At 32.3% G+C, this 19,768-nt stretch overlaps 1 protein-coding gene across 1 annotated transcript; it reads right to left on the bottom strand.

The window, feature by feature from the left end:
- Positions 1 to 3,121: 3,121 nt before the first annotated feature.
- On the bottom strand, positions 3,122 to 19,677 carry LOC129946694 (uncharacterized). The gene is made up of 11 exons (XM_056056966.1): positions 19,192 to 19,677; positions 16,047 to 18,150; positions 12,093 to 13,071; positions 11,895 to 12,034; positions 11,718 to 11,834; positions 7,919 to 8,589; positions 7,648 to 7,865; positions 7,450 to 7,594; positions 6,953 to 7,380; positions 6,690 to 6,879; positions 3,122 to 4,423 (listed from the first exon to the last, which is right to left on the bottom strand). Exons 1-11 carry the CDS (start codon positions 19,375 to 19,377, stop codon positions 4,298 to 4,300), a joined length of 5,304 nt encoding a protein of 1,767 aa, XP_055912941.1. The 5' UTR covers positions 19,378 to 19,677; the 3' UTR covers positions 3,122 to 4,297.
- Positions 19,678 to 19,768: the final 91 nt, after the last annotated feature.

Here is a 19,768-nt window from a genome sequence, read left to right as displayed (position 1 = left end):
GCATGTCGTTCTTCAATTTGTATATTCAATAAAAACTACAAAAAACTTTTATAAATCTTACAGCCTTATTACGGTTGTAAAAGATCAATTAATTGACAATTGAAACATTTTGTCAATTAATTGATAAATTGGTATTATGAACACGAATTGATCCATTGTGAACAAAGATCAAAAATCTATTGTGAATAGTGCCTATTTACTTGTCTTTTCGTTGGTTTTAACTTGTCGTTGATTTTTAAAAATATATTAATGAAGGCTTCTTTCGAAAGTCTAAAGTTTTGAATGAATCTAAAAGTGAGCCAAATTAGATTTTGTAATGTAACTAAAAAAGATCTTTTATCTACATACATATGTTCAGCCAAATCCATCGGATTTGAAGCATCGCGTAGTTTTCTTCGAATCTTTGCTTGCTCCAAAGTATTTTCTTCTTCAATTTCATTTTCACCGAAAAATAGTTCAATAGTAGACATGCTTTTGGCTTTCGCGATCCGTAAAATATTTTATCAACAAGGAATTTGTGATTGACTGAAAATTTGATGATTAACAAATATTTTGACAACCATAATACCAAGGGACTGCTAGTAGCCAACTTCACGATGGTTCCACTTTTAACGGACAAAACACTAGTGCAAAGAGGGCTATGCGGAAAAATTGTGTAACATTTGATACTCACATCCACTGCTGTCGTTTTTGCTACTATAGTAGTATTTTACTATTTTCAGAGTCAACTGCTACTCTACCCACGGACGAAAACTACTCCCCAAAATAAAACGGAAAAGAAATTTGTATTTGGTTTACAATAAAAACCAAAATTTAAAATATAATGCCCCAATAACAGTGCAACTGCAGAAAGAAAATTTTCAGATATAAGCCTTATAAAAGATAAAAAAAAGAAATTCACTCAAGGTAGAAACGGTAAATGCCCTACTAACTGCTAAGGAACTCCTTAAAAACGATTTCACAGAAAAATGGGAGCCATCGAAAACTTTAATCGAGAATAACAAATCATTGTATAAGGCGCCAGTTATAGCTATCATTGGTTTTCATCGTTGAAAACAAAACATTAGAATTTTTTTTGACAGGTCGTTTATAACTATCCTTAAACATTTATGTCATTGAAAAAATTTCCCGATTGAAATCCACCGACAAAATTTTACTGACAGAAATCTATCATTTTAACTGTGTGAAATTGGAACACAAATCAGTGGAACGATTCGTTTCACCTTTGAACATAAAGTATCAGCTGTTCAGGAAATTGAATTTCCGTCCGTTGTAGAGCAAAAATAAATGCGCAATTACACTTTTTTCTTAAAAAAAACAAATTCTTTGTGTGATTTCCTATGGATGATTATATAATTTTCATTTCGAATCAAAGGGAAACACCTTCTTGATCGATTTCAATGGTAGCTATAATTGACCCCTTAATGATTGTAACTGAAAATATGAAACATCGAATTTACAATAATGACTTTAATTTATTCTTGAATATTCAAACATGTATGTTGATGTAAAATATATTTTCAATTGCCAATTTCTTATTTAATAAAAAAAAGTTATGAATTTAACCTTCGCGATTCGGCCAATTAACTTCGAATTTGGACATTTTAATTTTCAGTTTTTAATTTTGTTCATGGGCCAAGCATGTGTTTGTTGTTTTTTTGTTTTACTCCTCAATTTAAGAAAATGCTCCCCAAAATGATAGAAAAATACTACTCTTGAAATTTTCAAAACGACAGCACTGCTCACAGCAAAAAAACATGGCATCGTTTGTCTTCAACAAATTATAATAGATGTCAGTACTTTCTATGTCAGAAAAAGCTTATCACAACTAAATACAAACAGATGTCGCTAAATATTTCATAATTTTTTTGCCACTGTGCCTGAAAAGCCTAGTGTAGCTAATTTGAAGTGGAACCATTTTTATTCAAATTTTGTATGGAAAATTCATACCATTAGCAGTCCATGCATAGTATGTCAATGACCAAGACTGTCAATTTGAATCATTCACAATAGATCTAATTTTTGAAGAGCGTTCACAGTTTATCAAAAATTTTGATTGCTGACAACGATACCAATTCATCAATTTCATTAAAAAATGTCAACTAGCGTATTGATAATTGACAACCGTAATAGGGCTGTTATTTAAATTACAATTCTTTACCATTTACGAATAGTTGATACATTTGTCAACGAACATTTTGTAGCTGAATATTGATGGGTATCAATCAATATGTTTGATAGCCATAATACCGAGTTTATCAATAAAGCTATTCACAATAGATCTTTTAATTCACTATTTATCAAAAATATTGATAATTGATCACCATAATACAGATTCATTAATTTTGTTGATAATTATCAACTATTATCAAATATCGTGTTGATATTTGATAACCATAATAAAGCTGTTTTCATGTGCCGACGTTTGGTTTTCCAGCAAAGCAAGAGTTTTTCTTAAGAAGGTAAGACTTTTTCGACGTGCACTGCTTCGTCTTCGTTGGCATTACATAATACCTTTATCAGTCAAATTTGGTAATTCTAACCCAAATTCAACACCAGGGGGATCAACACAGGCATTAGACGCGTTACTGCTTCTTCATAATTAGTCAATCAGGCAAACGGCAGTCCATGCCATGTCCTTATGAAAATTATATTGTAAAATATTCTTTTAAAATAAAGAATTTATCTATCTATCTATCTCTCTCTAATTAGTCAATCGGATTGTGTTATTATGTACTTTGCAGTTTTTTGTTTCTAATTTATTTTTTGTAATTAAATAAATATTTGTTCTTTGATCAATCCATAGCTATAAACATAAAAAAAATAAAAAATTGAATGTACTTAAGCAAATTAAACTCCCTCTTTGCCACTTGGAAGTCACGTTGTGGAGGCCCCAAGCTTTTCAACTCTACTTCGATAGCTTCCCACTTTTTTGCTAGGTCCGCTTTGGACAACATCCCCTTTGTCACTTCATTATTTTGCTCCATTAATTCCACCATTCTTTCCAATTGTTTTGTGAAAGTTAGTTGGATATATCCGCAAGAATATTAAAAAAATGAAAAAACTATATTTATGTAATAAAACTCAATGAATTTTAAAAATTATTTTTTAAAATTTTTTTTTTATTAATTCTCTTCAACATTTTTGTATCTTTTGAGTAAACCCAACAATAATAAAAATCAATAACTCTTAAATCTACAATAATTGCTTCTTTTGTTTTTTGCTGTACAAATCTTAAGTTCTACTTTTACTTAAAAGTTCTTTACTATTCTATGTTATTAGTTTTTATAGAAACATAAAATTAAGAAAACAAAGCACAAAATGGAATCAGATCGTTATATGTTTATATTTAATGGAAACTTATGACTAAAAACTATATATGTATATATTAGCAAAAGTTTCAAAATTCAATGTAAATTTTATATTTGATTAATTCATTATTCTTTCAATTACTAATCGTTCAAACTTGTATTGTCAATATATTCTTTTTTATTGATTGGATTTGAATAAATTTCTTCTGTTAAACCAAGTCTTTTTCTATGGCACATATGAAATTAGCTTAAACATAAATAAAAATAAACGAAAGTTAAGTTCAATTTGGCCAAAATAGACACTACCATACATTTTGACCAACAAAGCAATAAAGCTTGATTTTTATTTAGATAACGAAAAAAGCAAACGATTTGAACTTTGGCAGGAAATTGACTGAATTTTTAAATGTCGGTTTTTAATTATAAACTATGTTTTTAATTAAATACAAATGTTTTGCCTAACTTTGTACTGAATAATTGTAGGAATAATTCAAAAATATTTTGTTCATAAAATGAATAATAGATTCGATAACAACGAGTTTTGGCCAACGAAATGCTTTTTTTTTAGCAAAATGAGGTGATCGCTAACGAATCCACTTACTTAAATTTAAAATATTTAATTATTTTACAAAATAAAACGTTCAATGATAAGTTATGCTATTGATGAATGGTTTAAAAATTTAAATGCATTCATAACAATTAAAATATAAAAACTTATTTATCTGAATGAAAAGTATATTCCGAATTAGCCTAATGATTATTTTTGTACATAAGATGATGAAACAGAAAATATTTGTGCGGTATATAAAAAATTATACTTATTATAACTTTATTTTTATAATACATCAGAATGTAATTATTATGGCATATACATAGTTATGTATAGCAATGAAAAAAAAGATTATTTTAGATTTATGTTGGCTAAACAATAGCATTTTTGATTATCACAAGAACGTTTTTTTATCGTTTTAACTAATTTGTATGGATTAGCGTTTGATTTTGATTTTCTCAATTACATTTTTATTTATGTCTAAAGCGTCTTTGGTGCTAATATTATGGTAGAGTCCTCGATCTTTTGCATTTGCCAGCAAACTCGCCCACGAAGGTACAGACTAAAAATAAAAAAAAACTCTTGAATAATTCACTGGAGAAAAATAGTTCAGATTCATATGACTCATAATTTTACTCTAAAAACCATACAAACAGAAAAGAGCAATAAAATAAGTACCTGAACTACACTGTGATAATTTATTTTTAATTTATTAGTCTCTTCTTTTTAATGTTAATTTATTAAATAGTTTAAATATTTTTTTTTCATTTTCATTTTCCTTTTTCAAAGGAAATAAAATAAGATTTATAAAACAAAAACAATGTAAAATACAACAACAAATAAACAACATATCATAATAAAAACCCCTGAAGAAGTCGTGAGTAGCGACGAAACGTTGGGTAAAAGATGGAATAGAGTTTTTTATTTGCATTTAAAATCAAATGACCATTATCAAACATAAATCTACAAATATTCAATAAAAAAAAAATTGGTCACATAAAACATACATCTATAAAAAAGACGTTTAAGTATGATAAAAGGAATGCAAAATAATGTTTTTTTTTTCTACAAATTTACAAGAAGTTTTTACACATTGATTAATCAGTGATATACCGAGCTTCAAAAGTTTCTAAATCGAAAATTAAAAAAATAAATTATCCGAAAGGCATCACTGATTAAAGTCCTGATATTGTACGACTTCTTTATTAATATGCATGTCGTTGTCAAGATGCTGCTGCTGTTTATATTTAGCAAAATAAATAGTGAAGCCAAGGATTTTATTCCTAAGTGTAAATATTTAAGGATTTATATATATTCAGCTCTATCATGAATTCCATCGTAATCGGAAATGTTTACGAATCCCGAAAAACTGACATGAAATCCGTTCGTAATGCAAAATTGTATGAGATTATCCACTACGAACGGATTTTATGATACAGTTTTTCGGGATTCATAAAAATTTCCAAATACGATGGAATTCATGATAAGGATGATTACTAATTTTTCTTAAATTCTTCAAGTATTCGTGTTTTTTCGATGCTATCACCTGTTTTATTAAAAGCGTTGAAGTTTCGATAAATACAACTGTCAAAACAAGAAAGCCTTATAGCAGAATGACGAATGACATGACAAGTCACTTGAAGGAGAAATGGTTCTAATTTAATACCGAGCATGTAGAATCACTTTATGAGACAAACGTTTCAAAATGGAACCATCTCAAGAAATGTACTTTTATGTTGGTAACCCTTCCGTGTGCCTTGCCACCTTTGAACAACTTCTTTTTTGGGGGAGCTTCTTAATGACCGACAGAACGGCTTTCGTAGCAATAGGTCAACTGGTGATCTCATGGTTCATCTCACCGAACAGTTAAACAAATCTTTACATCGCTTTGGAGAAAATAAGATTATTGCACTTAATATTTCAAAGTCATTTAAAAGAGTTTGGCCCCAAGCTCTCTTATCGAAAATGCTTGCTTTTGGTATTGATGAATCCCTCCTACATTGGATTAGAATCTACCTTTCGAACCGTTTAATACAAGTTGTATTGGATGGTTTCAAATTTGAGACTCATAAATTAAATGCTGGTGTCCCCCAGGGCTCCGTTTTGTCTCTCTTTCCATATTCATAAATTATCTCTTTTCTGCTACTTCCAATCCATTAAACTGTTTAGCTGACGACAGTACCATCAGCTTTTTATATTCGTTTCTAGATTCACATCCTTGGCCTTCAAATGTGGAACTTAAACGACAGCGTTATTATAAGCATATTAAATTCTGATCTCGACAGCATTGTCAATGTAATTTACAAAGCATTCATTCGTTCAAAACTTGAATATTACTCACATATTTTGGCCGATGCCCCAAAACAAGATAGGATCCAAAAACGAGCTTTGAAAATGATAGGCGAAAGCAATATACCTGAAACATTTACATCTCTCGAACAACGCCGCAATTTTTCATGCCTTGCTTTGTTTTACAGATACTTTAACAAATAATGTTCTTTTGAATTAGACAGTTGCATTCCCTCTTCTTAAACAATTCTGACGCAATACTTGCGCTTTCAGGAATACTCATCAGTTTACCCTTGAGCTCAATTTCAGACGTACTGTTAAGTATAGATTCTTTTTTTAACCACTCTCATTTTTTAACTACTCTCATGTTTTTCCCTCCCATTTTAATGTTCAAAATTTTAAGACCAATGGGTACCGGTGTCTCTTCTCAAATCCTTCCCTATTTCAATTACACTCGCACACTGTTTAAACTTAAGCATGTTATGTGCATTACTTATCCCTTGAGAACCTGCACAATATTAAAAAAAATTGTTAATTACCTCTAAATTTTTAAAATTTCCACAAACTATAAGGCATTTTCTTGGTCTAGTCAGAGCAACATTCAGTCTTTGATAGTTGCCCAAAAATCCAACTCCATGAGTACGTGCATTTGATATTATAATCACATCCTTCTCAATTCCTTGATACGAATCAATGGTATTAACCATTATATCATTTAGGCCGCTATTTCTGCAAAAACACAAAATTCAAATAAAATCAGTATTATTAACTTAACTTATGATTAACTTAGCCAAAAACTTACCTTATCATGTTTTCCAATTTTTCGCGATGCTGAGCGTATGGTGTTATTATGCCATAACTATAAAATTTATTCGGTATATAATTGTTTAATTCTGTTACTAGTTTAGCAACAAATTCAGCTTCTAAATTATTTGATATTGAAATTTGGCCATAATATGAGTCATTCTGCCTGTATTCCAAATTGAGTATAGAAAATGGTTTGATACTTGATTTGAATTCATCTACTTTGGGATTGTTTCTTAATTGATTTTTATAAAAATACATATTTGGCCATTTGCTTATCTCCGAATGCATTCGGTATTGTTCATGAAGGGTATAAATTGGCTTGTTTTGAATTTCGAGGATATTTGGAGTTTCTCTGTAGTCAGATTCCAAACACTTTTTAATTCTTGTAAATAGTGACGTTTCAAGACCCAGTTCTTTAGCACGCTATTTTACAAATTTAAATACGTAAACACACAACTATGTTTTATTTTAATTTTTGGGAATATAACAAACCTGTGATATCACTGTTGCTGGAAGTTGTTGCGTATCACCAACCATGATCAGATTACTCACACCGAATCTCAGAGGCATTAAAGCCCACGGTTCCGTGCACTGTGTTGCTTCATCAATAATACATACATCAAAGTAATCCACAAAGCTTTAAGATAATGATGTTTTATTTTCAACACAAAAATAAATATTTCTACTTACGATGCAAGTTTAACACAACTGCTAAGAGTCGAGCAAACTATGTTGGCGTTCTGCAAAAACCATTTACTCAGGCGCTTCTCGTCTTCCGGCCGGAACACTTGATTAACTATATTTTTCTTAATCGTTAAGTTCCTGCGCATTTCCATAAGCTCTTCTTGTCGCACATCTTGGAAATTGTGTTTTTCCATTTCAACTATTTGAGCTTCTAGTTGCACAATCTTTAAAATATTTATACATTAAATTAAATTAACTTTGAGAATATCAAATATACTTCTGAATTAAGATTTTCTTCATTCATTATTTGATCATTGCCTTGATTTGCTTGCTTTTTTAAAATGCTCATTCGGTGGCGCTGTAAGACACTTTTAAGAGTTATTGTCTTCACATTTGGATGGACCTTTTCATCCATTCCAAATCGAACAACATTAAAGTGTGTAACATCGAGTGAGAGTTTTTGCTTGATTTTAATTAGTTTCTCTGCTATTACATCCACAGCCATATTGCTTTGGGCACAAATCAGAATTTTCTTATCCAACTCTTTTACCTCATTGCCATAGAGCAATTGAATTGCAAGATTTGAAATAAGTACCGACTTTCCAGTTCCAGGGGGACCATTGATTAATGATATATTCGGACTTGATTCATCGATGGCTTTTTCGTATGTTTTTAATAAAATATCATGCTGCTCTTTATTTAATGCATTAAATCCTTTGTATTCAATACACGAAGTGCGTAAATTATTTTGTTTGCTTTGTAGCTCCGAAGGATTTAAGATCTTTTGGATGAGAGGTGTTTGTTCTAGTTGGTGGACGGCGTTAAATGTGCTCAAATGCAGAAGGATACCATCTATTATGCGTCTGATTTTAATTTTTGGTTTCGTGGTAAGAATGTCTTTGGGAATTGCATTAGGAGTTATTTCGAATGTAATGAATGTGTATGTTCCTGAAAACGAAATTAAAATAAATGTTTATTTCTTATGTTTCAATTAAGAGGATAGTAAATATAAGATGATTTTTTTTAATGAAGAAGAAGACTTATAAGATAGAGAATATAAGAAAGAGAAAATGTACAAACAAAATAAGAGTTTCGCATAAGGTTATAGACCCAATTTGATTTTACATCGTCGTTGATTTATAATATCTACCGAAGCCTGACATCACTTTAATGGGCTCACTCGATCTAGCATGCATTTTGATTTAAAGTCGGGTTATTATGCGTTCTTGAGATGCAACCGCTACAGAGGCTTTTTTCTGGGTTGGCGTCAGTTGATTGGAAAAGACGCGAAACAACCCTCAGGACAATTGATTAGAGTTCACTCTTCTGCATAAGCCAAGCATCTATTAGCGATCTAATATATTTGCATGAGCTTAAGTAGACTTCAGTAAAATTTCAGTTTCGCCATTCCTGAATAGAGCTTCAGGATGAGGTTTACCAGACTGAGTATTTAGGCATTGTTTTTTATTGGAAAAGTTGATCTTATTTCGAGCTTCTAGAATTATTTATTCTTAAAATTATTTTGCAATATTTCACCATTGAGCTTGAATCAAAAATAAAATAAATTAGCTGGCACAACAGCTCGTAGAGAACTGTAGATATATAGTTGACCAACGAACGAGAATGTCTGCGTTCAGTCTCAAGCTGGTTAGACTATCATAGATATGTTGATTTTTAGATACCGTATTGAACGAGTTGGATACTTAAATTGAGATAGCTTGTCGGTATTCTTAAAAAATCAATCAGCTGTTCCTTCAGATTCCAAACATATAAAAAAGAATTCTTGGATTCCTTTTTTCACATCCTAGCTATTTTGGATTAGATGTTCTTTTACACGAACAAAACTAGTCGAACTTCCATAACTCAAAGTTCCTTAAATCGCATTTCTCTAATACTTAAAATTTTATTTATAACGTTGATTTTTCAACCTTATTTTCATGAATTTTGCCTCCATAATTCGAACTTCTGTTAGTCAAGTTTCTCTATAAATCGATTTTTTTAGATTCTGTTTGATGCCAGATAGTCTCTTTAATTCAAACTTTTTCTCCTATTGCCCCCAATCTCATTTTATTTTAACTCTTTTTCAAAATTTACTAAGGCTACTATATTTATTTTAGACGTTTTTCCAGTAGATTCATTCTAAATTCTTGCTCTTACTTGGGAAACTCCCTTTTGTTTCAACTTGATTCTACTGTGATTAATTTCTTTAGTTTTGTTTGAAGAAGAGATATGGCTATTCAGAGTTTGTATGTTTTTCATTTGAGCTTCGGTTTTGAACGGGTTAACTAGTTTTCATGAGCAAAAGTTCCTAGTTTTGTTTATTGTTATTATTTTGTATTGTTTTTTTAGTTGGAAAAGCAGCAATTCACGAATTTAAAATGTCAGCAAGAAAATTAAAGCATCTTACTTTTGAAGAAAAGCTGAAAGTCATAAATGAAGTTGAGAGTGGTGTCAAAAAGAAAATCGTAGCCATAAAATATGGGTTACCGCAAAGTACACTTTCCACCATATTGAAGATCAGAGAAAAAACAACAAAAAAAATACTGAAACTTCACGAAACGAAAAAACCTCAATGAGAAAAAAATCTCTTAAATATGATCGTGTTGACAAGGCTGTCTCCAAATGGTTTAGGGAAGCCAGAAATGAAAACTTTCCAATTTCAGGGACAATTATAAAGGAGAAGGCTAAAGGATTTGCAATTGAAAAAGGTGAAACTAATTTTGCTGCAAGTACAGGTTGGCATGATAAATTCAAAAAAAAAAGGTAGATTCGACGTGACAACAAATTGTACATACAGAGTTCTTATGTATGTTTACAATATTTTTTTGTTTCAATTAGAAATGGCATTGTTTAAATAACACTATATGGAGAGAGTGGTTCAAATACAAAATGTTTCAATGTCATGGAACTGTGATGTAAAGAGCTCCACAATACGAAATTCATTTATAAAAGCTGGATTTGGCAAACTGTCTCATTGGGATGAAGAAGACGATTTAAGTTTGGCAGAGCTAAGAGACCCGCAGACTTTGGGGTGCCCCCAAAGAGAGATATGCAAGAGGATTTTTCGCGTATACAAAATACACAAGACATAATATGCAGCCTTCCAGAGTACATTAACTTGGATAGTGAAATTATTGTTTGTCATAGGAAGTCTGGTGAAGAAATTTTACTTTCGGTTGATCTGATGAAGTGGAAGCAAGCCATCAGTGACGATGAAGTTGATGCTGCTGATATCCAGGTGAAGGCTTAACTATTCAGCCGAAACAAGCTAAGGTCCATGAAGCCTTGGAAACAATACGTGTTGCTCTTTTAACTGAAAACAACACACCAAATCGTTTTTTCAACGTAATTAACAAGATTGAAATTTTGTATAAATTATGATGCAACGAAAAAAAAACGCCAACGAATGATTACTGATTTTTTTAAGCTTCTGTTAATCACAAACCATTTTGTTTTCTTGAATCATATTCCATTTAATAAAATAAAAAAAAAATTAAAATAACTTTTGTCTCATTTCATTAAATCGAAGTTTCTATAACTCTAATTTTTTTTCTTTCATTTTGAGGGTTCGACCTATGGAAGTTCCACGTAACAAAAAGGTATCTGAATACCCTATCTAAGCGACAAAAAAGGTTAGAAACACTTTGCAAATTCGAATAAACAAATGTTTCATCAAGAACAAGTTGTTCAGATTTATCAGCTGCGGTATGAACATTTTTTGATGTCGAGCCCTTTATAAATAAAAACGGATTCAGTTAATTAAAAAAAGAACAAATTATACGCTCCCGGAAACTTTTGATGATAAACTTAAACTTTCTTGTTTCTTTGAGTGCTTCTGTGTGGGATGGGAGAGATTTTTCAGAATGGTTTAAAAAAAACGTCAAGGTTGCTTTTTAAGTCCATTACTTTTTGCTTCGCCCCTATTCTTTGCTAACCAAGACTATGGTCGCTCGTCAAAACACCGTGTTTTTACGCAACGGTCAACAACAACAAACCAACTAACAGTAACAATAAAGAGTCCATGTATCTATATGTTTCTGAAAAAAATGTATTTAATAAATAAATCATTTACTCACCACTTTTGCGTATATTGCTAATATAACCAAAATATTGAATTGTCGTAGACCCAACAAAAACGTCAATTAAAGCTAAGTCATTATATGACAATTCAGTTGGCCTTAAAATTGTGTTACCTGTGAATCAAATGGAAAGAATTAGATTTTTAATAGTTTTTCAATTTAAAAAAATCTTACATTTTGCAAAAACATAATCCCTGTGTTTATGTGGCGCACTATAATCGATTTCAGCTAAAATGGCAGTCTTCAAAGCCGATTGCTCCATAGCTTTTTCAAGATGTGCTAAGTACTCCATTTTAAGTAACGGTAAAATAATACTATACAAAAAAAGTATATGATTTAAAAAATCAAGTAAGAACAAATACAATTCCTTACTTTTTGTACTCTCCAAACGACTTAAAGTTATTGGTCATTGGGAAGACCATCATGTTGACATTATGATGTTTATTTCGTAACCAAAGCTGACTCCACGACAAAATATCATCAAGCAAACTATCTGTTTTATCCAATATAGAATACTGCTTTCGAATAATTGCTCTTCTTTCCATAAATGTGGAGCTTTCTTTTTGTTGACGTTTAGGTTTTGCGCTTGAAACCGATTCGAAATATCGAATTTCAGGAGGCAACTTGAATGTTACTTTTCGAGGTCGCACTGTATTCGAAGCTGGACTCCTCAAACAAGAAGCTTGTATGAGAATTCGATTGTTTTCTTCGAAATGTTGCTGCATAGAGGCAAAATTGATTTTTTTACTATTGCGACGTGGTGGAGCACATTGCCTCTGAGTCTCATTAGCACTATCGGTGCTTCTAGTTCGATCACGACTAGTTTGTCTTTGAAGTACTACTGTATCAGCTTGGGCTAATTCTTGGGCAAAACTAGAGACGATTTCAGTGCTGGGTTTTTGTGGAAGTTTCTTGTTCTTCACCACTTGTGTCGGTGATATTTTGGAAGAGGGCTTAGAAGATCCATTTGATAATTTTGGGGAGGTTCCGTTTGGTTTTGGAATTTTCTTAGGAATCACATAATGTGGCTTTAGATTTGTTGCAGGTAATTCCGTTAGAAAAGCACCTCGGTTAGTTTTGGTCAATTTGACCTTGACTTTTTTCCTAGTGTCGCCTTCTTTATCGTCGGTAGAAGTTTTTTCTTTTGTGGAGATTGACGCGCTATTTAAGTTTTCTGATTGTTTTCTGTCATTTAATTCTTTTAGTTTCTTCTTTCGATCTTCTTGTATGGCTTTTGCTCTTTCTTTATCTTTTTTTGCTGAGGGCTTTTCCAACCATTTTCGTTTTAATTCTTTGGTATTTGATGAAGCTTTTAATTTTTCTGCAATTCTATTGTGTGTAGCGGAGATACCTTTAACATATAAATAATCGATTAATGACAATAAAATATAAGTCTTTTTTGGACAATCAATTGCATTAATAAAATATGGAGGGGAAGCTCAACCCATTCATTGAAAAAAAACTTAAGTAAAAGAAAAGTAGAATGTGATTGGAAAATATGAGGAATTACTATTTACTTTTAAGTAAAAATGTGGTTTAAGGGCTCGTCATACATTCCTTATTTTCTGTTTAATTGGATTATTTGGGGGCACTTTTTCAAATCTTTTCTAGAATCTGTACAAACAGTGTTCACGTATTATGGACTTAAGATTTGTGTGCTAATATGATTCACTACGACCTTTTAATAACTTTTGAGAGAAAAAAACCAGAAAATGAAAATAGACGATTCCGGAGAGACTACAACCATGAAAAGTGCGCAATCTACCACGAAACTGATGAAGTAACAAAGTTATTGCGCCCTTGTGGAGTGCATTGCTTCTGCTGCTGCCCTTTAATGCCAGTTAACTCCTTTTTAATAAAAAAATTAAAATTCAAAATCGAAATTTTAAGTTTTACTTTCGGATAATAAAATCTGATGCTCCAAGAACTAAATTTATTCATTTTTAAATTAGCTCTGGAAACTATTAAACTTTAGGTAAGAAATCTGCATATATTTCTTTCAAGAAGTAGACTACTTTGTTAGAAGTGTTGATTAAAATTCAGTTTTTTTTCCTTTCGTTTGTAACATCAATGATCTGAATTCTGAATAGAAGAACTACCATAAACTTTATTTGGGTTGTTAGATTTTGCTAATACCTTTAAAAATTTATTTGTCATTTCAGTTTTAAATTTTAAAAGTGTTTACTGATTTATTTTGTTTTCTGGTATACACCGGAAGATGAGAGGGGTTGAAAGGATCTGTCGGTGCACATTGGTTTTTAATTCCTTACTATTGCAACTGCTGGGAAAGACAGAGTGTGGTCAGGAATTCCACATTCGCGTAGTACGGCAAAAAAACGAATCCCTGTACTTGACAGTACGAACAAAATTGGGCTCGAGTGTATACTGATGAGCATTCCTAGAATATTACGGTTGAACTGCTTAAGTGGAGGATTGCAACTGGTTATTTCTCTGGAGCGTAAACCGTTAAAAAGCGGTAAGAAAGGGTAGGACAAGAAACATTACGACTATGTTCAAGCGACGTAAATGATCCGATAGTGGTGATATCACCAATTAATCTAAATGCTCTTGAGTTAAACTCAAGCTTTGGACGTATATGAGTTTTGTAGATAACAGCTAGATCAGAGGAGGAGAAAAACTTTTTGCATCGCCTTAGAAAACCCAAATATCTTGCGGAATTTTTGGCAACATCGCGTATGATCGTTCCATAAAAGGTGGTTGGTGATAAACATGCTGAGAATATCGAGAAGTTCAGTCTCCTCGATGCAAGTGCCATCTATGGATAATGGCATGGAGGTTAATCTCGCTTTAACGATACAAGACAGCATTGGGTTCTCGAAGCATTAAATGTCACGCGGTTTTTTAATCCCAATTGTACAATGCTGTTTAAGTCGAAATTTAATGAGCTTATCATATTTTGTCGTTGCAGTTCCACATCCGAAGAAGAGGGACGTGAATCTAAAAACGAATATTAAAAGCTAAGAGTTCTGTCGTTAGCGAAACAATGTATTGGATTAGAATTTGCAGACAGGAGATCATTAATAAAAATGAGAAAGAGTGTTGAAGATAGAACAGAGGCCTGGAGCACACCAGCACTTATTTTGAGGTTTTCTGACTTGAATCCCTCCTATACAGCTTGTATTGCACGATTCGAATCGAAAGGTAATAACTAATTAAATGAAGGAGGGATTCACGAAAACCGAAAGTACACATTTTCGATCAGAGATCGAAATATCAAGTGCAATAATCTTACTTTCTCCAAAGCGATGTAAAGATTTGCTCCAGTGTTCGGTGAGATGAACCATGAGATCACCAGTGGACTTATTGTTACGAAAGCCGTATTGTCGGTCATTAAGAAGCTTTCGATCTTCGAGCTATTTCTTGAGCTGATAATTAATCATTCTTTCCATGAACTTGGAAGGAAGGGACGTAAGTACAATCGGTCGGTAATTTGATGGTGAGGATTTTTTTTTGCAACCCTTAAATACGGTTAGATAAGTGAATCGGAGTTTTTGCAGGACTAAGTTTAGGTTTCTATTGAAGCAAATAAAAAGTATAGTTTTTTCTTCAAGGGTAAGTGAAGAACAATACTCAATAATGTTTAAAATTAACAACTAGGATAAATATGATAACAGCTAAATCTGTTCTTGTTTTTTTATATTAAAGAATGGTAAAACTATAACGCACCATGGTAATTGTAAGAAAGATCTTAATATAAAGTTTATATGGAATTTTTAACTTAAAAACTTTGACAAATTCAAAAGAGGATAGTTTTAAAAATAAGCACAGAGTTTAGATGTTTCAAGAGTTTTATGAAGATAATTTTTAAATCAAAATGTACTTAGTTCATTTAGTTATTTTTTGTATTCTTTAATAGATAGCCTCATCGAGCAGTTCTTCTTCGATAACGTAAAATTACTATGAAGGCTATTCCTTACTGCCCGAAGTTGAGTTTGATAACATCTGGTTTTAACAGGACGGTATAACTTGCCACACAGCCAATGAAACAATGGTTAACGGATTTTTTTCATTATGAATCCTATTTCAAGAGTCTAACATTCGTATTTGGTGAAACAGACATACAAGTGCATTTTTGAGAAGCCAAAGAACAGACCTTATACTAGAGTTTTAAAGTTAAAACCTTCTAAAATAATATTTCTAAGCACAGAACAAATCTGACAACGGAATAACAAAAACCAAGTTTCCTCAAAATTAAGATATTTCAGCGTACAAAAAACGAAGCCTTTTTAAAAAAAATGCAGTTAAAGTAAACCTAAGTAAATCAAATTAACTGAATTTAAATTTGTTTGGAGAAAAAATACATACCTCTAAGCTTTCCCTTGTTCACTGGCAGTGTTGGCGGTTGGATAATTTCGGGTGGACCTCGGATTATTTTGGATATCGTTGTTGTCGCAACAGGTGCTTGTGTTTCTGGTTTTTTGCTTTCTTCAACTACTTTCGTGGCTTTCTTAATTTCCACAAAATCATCAATATGATTTTGTTCAACTAATGAAAGACTTTCCACTGATTTCATTCTAGCTACTGATGCTGACTTGTATAAATTAGAAGTGGGAGAAGTAGGCAGCTCAATACACGAATTAGAATGATGAACACTCGGTCCTCTATCTTTTGATTTTGATTTATTTTCGCTGGAATTTTTATGGCTACTCAATGATGATGATGATTTACGATCTTGTTTAGATTTGTCATTTTCTTTAAGTTTGTCAAAGACATCATCTTTGGAAGAACTATTTTCTCTCGAATGGGAACTGTGTGAGTGTTTGCTTCCAGAGCTTTTACTTAAATAGGTTCGGTGTGAAGATGATGGACGCCGGATGTGGACGTGTTCTTCGTTAGTATTGTCAGATCTACTATTAATACTTAAACGCGGCTTTTTATTTGGTATATTTTCCGATGTACTAAGTCTACGAACAATTTTTTTGTGAAACTTTTTTAATGAGTCGGACGATGTTGAAGGTTGATCCTGATGATCGGTATCTTCCTCTGATGATGAAAACAGCGTTTTTTGTAAATTTCTCTCAGAAAGTTTTCCTGTTTGACAACTTTTTTCTTCGTCAGTTTTACAACTATCAGGTTCAGTTTTAACTTCAACCAACGCCGCCCTTTCAACAAAATCCATTTCATCTTCATCATCGTCGTCAATAAATATAGGTCTTGTTCTGAGGGTTACTTCTTCATCTGAATAATTATCCTCATAAACTTGAGATACATTAAAACTATTCGAGAAGCTCTGCGAGCTTCTGGTCAGTTTCATTGACCAATCATGAACTTTTGATTCCAGGGCTTCGTCAAAATCATCTTCGTCATCAAGATTAATTATGGTGCCGTCTAAATTTTGTGGACATATCTCTTGCTTAATTGTTGGTATTGAATCTAAGTCTTCTGGTTCAGTTTTAAATTCGGGAGATTCTTCGTTTATTAAATCCGCAGCATACTCTTTCATATCTTCGAAGATTTTTTGAGTAAAGAAGAGATCATCCTCTTCGTCATCAAGTTCGTCTTTTAGATTTTTTATTTCAGGTTCTAAAATTGGCTCGTTATTGTTTTGTTCTGCTGTAGTTTGTTTTTGAAGGTCAGGAGCAATTTTGTCAGTTTCTGAAGGTGAAGTTGAAGGGCACTCTGGTGGTATGCTTTTTGCTATATCCCCAGAATTAATTTGTTGAGGTTTTTGAACATCTGTTTGATTTTTATTAAGGCTGTTTGGATTGGCGTCCAATGCAAGTGCATTTGTTTCTTCAGGTTGTTTATCCCTGTTATCTTTATCACTATTCGCAGAATCATTAAAGAGCTGTGGGCTGATGACCTGGTTTTGCCTTTTATCAGTAACATTAGTGGTACCACAGTCATCCTCGTCTTCACTAGAAGAAATGCAAATAACACCTTCGCATAGTATAGGTTTCCCCATCCTGGTGGCAGTTTCAGCTATTTTTCTAGTTTCTTCAGACAAAGTGCTCAGCAATTCCGAATTTAGATCACCAAAGATGCTCTTAATGTTTTCACAAATAATACTCGATGAAGTTGTTGCTACAGGTTCTGGTTCTTTTTTTACAACTACCTCAACTTCTTCCGCCTCCGAGATCGCTTGTGGTATGACAAAATTATCATTTTCATTGATTCTGTCATTTTTGTCATCATTTCTATTTGCATTTTGTTCATCACTTTTAACCGCTTGTTCTGATTGCGGAGTATTGTCTTCACAAGAAGATTTTTCTGAATTCTCTTCATGAATACCATTGATATCTTCCTCGGGAAAACATTTAAGTATATAAATTGGATACTTTCCTTCTCCTGCAATCGAAATTGCATCCTCGGATACTTCTGCACCAATACCTATGAGATCTCCAACATTGAGAGCGCATTCTACATTGCAATAATGAAATTTGTTCACGTAAATTCCATTTTTTGAGCCCTAGTAAAAAAGAAGTTTATTTTAACAGGTTTCAAGTAAATATGGAAGTTAAACAAGTATTTATCTTTGTAACGCCTACAAAATTATATAATGCAGAAAATCGATATGTTCAGTGAATTTTTACAAATTTAACGGAGGAAGTTGTAAGTGATTTTATTTAATATTATATGTACTATGCTTTTCGACGTGTAAGAACATAAGCTGCTGCAACGTAACTAAATTTGAATGTGTTCCCTTTATGACGAAAATATGAATATGTACCGTTAGAGTTCGAAAAAAAATAATTATCATTTCCGGCTAAAGTTTTAGTCAAGCACTATCAGTAGCTCGAGAAACTAAAGTAATTGGGATGTTTTAAAATAGGAGAATTTCTTTTTTTTCTGGAGATATTCTAAAAGCCTTCTTGTATATTGCAGAACCTGCAGGGACTACTACCCTACAACCCTAAAATGCTGAGGGGTCTGTATGGATACTTGTCATTTAAAATTTTTTCTCCTTAGCGCCTAATATGGAATAAAAACCGTTTTTGGCTATAGTCCTCAAGTAGTATATAACGTGTCTAAGTAACTTCAAAAATTATAATCTTTTCACCTCGTCTTCTTAGTCGAACTTACATTTTATTTTTAACTGGCAACGGCCTAGTCACTGATAAAGCTTTGGCTTCCATCAATCACAGAAATCAAGCATCAGTGAGCGAGGATAGTATGAGGATGAGGGAACGTCTCGAAACCTACCGCGTGTTGTTGTCGTGTGTTCATTCTGTCTGTTGTTCTTTCTCTTCTGTACTTCTGTCTTGTATTAATTTCCTGTGGTGTTATCACCTTACTCTAAGTCGCTTAAGGTGATGTGTCTCTACTCTGTACATTTATGTGCTGAGTTATATGTAATCTAATGTATTTTTGAACTAACCTTCTCACTCACTGAAGAGTCGATTGTAAACAAACTTAATTTCTTCTTGCATAGGTTTATAGTTTTTATATCTGTACTTTATGATATTTAAAACATACCTACCTACATAATTGGTTTCATTATTAAGCTTACCAAGTCAACAATCCGAATATCATTGCCTCCTGGTGAAATATGAATCTGGGCATGATTGCGCGAAACAAAGTCGGATGGAGGAACTATAGTTGAACGAATGTTGCGTCCTATGGTGGTCAAACCCTCATCAAGATGGACAATTCCTCCAAAAACAACTTGTTCCAGTGCCCATTTGGATCGAGGCATTTTTATTTTAAACTATTTCCCTCGCGGTTCCAACATTTAAAAGTTTATATCGAAGTCCGACTATTAGCGTTTTGTTATTGTGGTTATATGTGCACTGGGTTACAAGGTCTTATTTCACGTGAATTCTTTTTGTTTGGAATAACATTGAAGTAAGAATTCAAAATGCTTATGGCAAACTTGAGTGAAATTTTATTTTAGTTTGTAAATGTTTATTGTTTGTTAAAGTAAAATAAATAAATTAAATAGATGATATTTGATGGGTCTTGTGTTGATATTTCTGGAAGGGAAACTGGAAATCGGTAAAATAAACAAAATCGAAAAACCAAAATGGCTCCGATGTCAGTACGTCAAAATATTTTTGATAAACTGTTGCACTATGTACGTAAGAAAT

This window comes from Eupeodes corollae, chromosome 2 (genome assembly GCF_945859685.1).
Source record: "Eupeodes corollae chromosome 2, idEupCoro1.1, whole genome shotgun sequence".
NCBI classification, from domain to species: Eukaryota; Metazoa; Arthropoda; class Insecta; order Diptera; family Syrphidae; genus Eupeodes; species Eupeodes corollae.
Note: the sequence above shows the minus strand (reverse complement) of the source record. Positions and strands in the feature narration are given on the sequence as shown.

Coding starts and splice junctions, on each gene's coding strand:
- LOC129946694 (XM_056056966.1), bottom strand. CDS start 19,377: ATGCCTCGATCCAAATGGGCACTGGAACAAGTTGTTTTTGGAGGAATT. Junction 8,590..11,717: donor TAGCAATATACGCAAAAGTG/GTGAGTAAATGA, acceptor TTTCGTTTTCAG/GAACATACACATTCATTACA. Junction 7,866..7,918: donor AAGAAAATCTTAATTCAGAA/GTATATTTGATA, acceptor AATATTTTAAAG/ATTGTGCAACTAGAAGCTCA.